Here is a 2,954-nt window from a genome sequence, read left to right on the forward strand (position 1 = left end):
TTTGTTCTTCTGAGAAAATATAGACAAAACAAATATTGTTCTTCATTCCAGCATATTGTTTCTTTTGTTTTATTTTAAAAGGTGATTATGACCAATTATATTTTCTGTTCGTCAGAGTAACAAATTAAATTTGTGTTTATTTGCTACTCGTACTACTGTTGTATCCCGGGAGACATATGCATATAAGATCCTTAAAACACCATCGATGAAGGGGCGATTCTGTTTTAAGAAAACTGTGTTTTCACGGGCCTCGATCATCAACCTGTTGATCTTGTTCTTTTCAAGGGCAAAGTGACAAAGTGTTTCAACTGTCAAGAATTCAATATGCTACAACCTAGCTACCACATTTTATTTAGTCTAATATTATTTATACAAATAAATTTCAATTTATTAATGATTTATTTCTAATAGATTTATTTAGTCTAACAAGTTTTTTCTAGTGTTATATAATAGAAAGAATCCAATTTCTTTCTTTTCTCACAGTGAGCTAGCTACTACCATAAAGTTAAGCACAGATCCTTCTTAAATAATCTATGCCCCTTTGAAGAAGTTCTTTCTTTGATGAAGAAGAAAATGGGAATAATTCTCATCAAGAAAATCAGCCTTCTCCTCCTCCTCTTATCCGCCGCTCTCTTTTCGACTTCGTTCGCAGGTACATATATAAGATTTTATTTCAACTCCATATCATACAATTTCAATTCTATTCGACGAATCAAATCGATATCGTTCTTTCACCCCGGAAATACGATACATGATGAATATATGGTTGGTGCTAGCTTGCAGTGATGCAGTCACACGAGCAGTTCATGATGATAATTTTCTGGGATGTAATTTACTTTTTTTGTGTCAATGTTTTTGAAACTTGAAACATATTTGATAGCAAAATTAAGTTATTAGTACTTTTATATATTTATCATGATAATTAAAATTAAGTTAAATTTTGCATGCAGGGCGATTGTGTAAATCAGAGGAGTCGAAGAAAGCGAGTACGACTGATGATGAGGTAGTGTGACAGTAATAGAGTTTACTTTACGTAAGCAAACCTGGTTTTTTTTCCCCTTACTTTATACCAAATCATTCTATATATGGTGATTGAGAACGAAAATAATTTACAAGAGATTAAAGTAAATTAATTATCATAGCAATTTAAGTTGGTTATTTTCATAAAACGATAATAAATATGAAGTAGTTGTTATAAAGTCGAGTTTACACAAGTGTGGGCTCGGGAAACGACATTTATCATGATAATTGCCTTAGACGCAGGTAAATCTAGTTTTTTCTTCTACTTTACAGTTTCATACCAAACGTTAATTCAATGAAGGTTAGTCATAATAGCCATGCAGTTGGCCTATTTGTAGTTTTGTACCCTACAAATTGATCAGAAAAATATTTAAATGAATTTTGGAAATAATAATGTTGAAGTTTTGCTGTTATTTTCATCGAAAAGAATCCTTAAAAAAAAAAAAGAAAGAAAGAAAAAGCATACTTATTTCTTAGCAATGGAATAAAAAATTATTTTAAATACATTGGGGGTGAAGATATGCTTTATTTCATATTCATAAAGGAATTAAAATAGTGCTTGATTACTTATTAAAAAATAAACACTTTAATTTGTCCCGAGTGGCTACCCACTAGGCACTAACCCATTTTCTATTACTATATATATGTTCGTATACCTTTATTATTGTGTATATTAAATATATAATATTAATTAATTTTTTCATATATATATAATTTGTGGGCAGGAAATGGAATCATGGGGGCAACTACGCAACGAAAGAATTCTCAAAGTGAAAACAAACGACTACGGCAAATACGATCCGGCTCCGGCACTGGTCAAGCCTCCTTTCAAATTAATTCCCAATTAATCGTCATTATATTTATATATATAAAAATCACCCTTTTTAATATTAGAACCATCATATAATATATATAAATAATTAAAATACCATGTGTAAAATTTAATATATATGGCGGTATCGTTTCTACATATAGTAATGTAATATTGTGCATGCTTTTAAAGAAAGTTAATGTAATGTTTTGTATGCATATTATTAATATGCTGAGTTTAGTTTTCGTGTGTTAATTATGGTTCGTGGCTCATTTTTATTTATAGTTACTTTTATTTTATATAAATGAGGTTCGGTGTTGCGTCTCGAAATGAAATAACAAACCATATATGAAATTCTATACTATACCGGAAGAACTTTTCTCTAAAAAAATAATATGTTATTTGATCGGGATAGACTCCATTAAAATAGGCGGGTCGAACTCACCACAATCCAATGGTTGGAAATATATCGGAAGACTGGAGACATGATAAGTGTAGTGTAAAATTTACGTGATTACTTGTTTTCCCAATTTATTTGAAAATAATTAAAATATTTTTCAAACTACATACTCCCATCTAAAATATATAGGTTTGTTTTTTTTTTCATACAATTTAAAAAAATCATCGAAAAAAATAAATTTACAAACAAACTTCATATCTTTTTACTTATCTTATTCATTCAGAAAATGCTTACTCATTTTCAAATTAATATGGATATATTAGTAAAATTAAGAGAAAGTGCAACTAAATATAAGTAGATTATATATTTCATAAAATCCATAAATAAATAAAAAACCTTATATAATTGAAAAGGACTTAACATTAAGGGAAATAATTATTAGTATCAAACTAATATGTCCTTTGCATTGACCAAATTATTGTTTCAAACATTAATTAATGTTGAAAAATGTTATATGTACAATGATAGTTACAAATTAAATTACAAAATGAATTTGAAATTACAAAATTATCTCTATATTTTATTTGAAAAAAATATTTTAAAATTACATTTAGAATAATTTTGTATTTTGCAAATATACTTTATAACCCAACGTATAATCCAATTTGTACATGTTAATTATGTTTTTGCACTCCATGATGGTTTTAATGCGTCAACTTCGCA

General features: G+C 28.1%; 1 protein-coding gene across 1 annotated transcript; it reads left to right on the forward strand.

Annotated features, from left to right (window-relative positions):
• The first annotated feature begins 468 nt into the window (after nt 1-468).
• On the forward strand, nt 469-1,920 carry LOC140867423 (protein CASPARIAN STRIP INTEGRITY FACTOR 1). The gene is made up of 3 exons (XM_073272495.1): nt 469-652; nt 951-1,003; nt 1,746-1,920. The coding sequence occupies exons 1-3, from the start codon at nt 562-564 to the stop codon at nt 1,866-1,868; spliced, it is 267 nt and encodes an 88-aa protein (XP_073128596.1). The 5' UTR covers nt 469-561; the 3' UTR covers nt 1,869-1,920.
• Nucleotides 1,921-2,954: the final 1,034 nt, after the last annotated feature.

The sequence above is a fragment of the Henckelia pumila genome, chromosome 4, assembly GCF_033568475.1.
Source record: "Henckelia pumila isolate YLH828 chromosome 4, ASM3356847v2, whole genome shotgun sequence".
NCBI classification, from domain to species: domain Eukaryota; kingdom Viridiplantae; phylum Streptophyta; class Magnoliopsida; order Lamiales; family Gesneriaceae; genus Henckelia; species Henckelia pumila.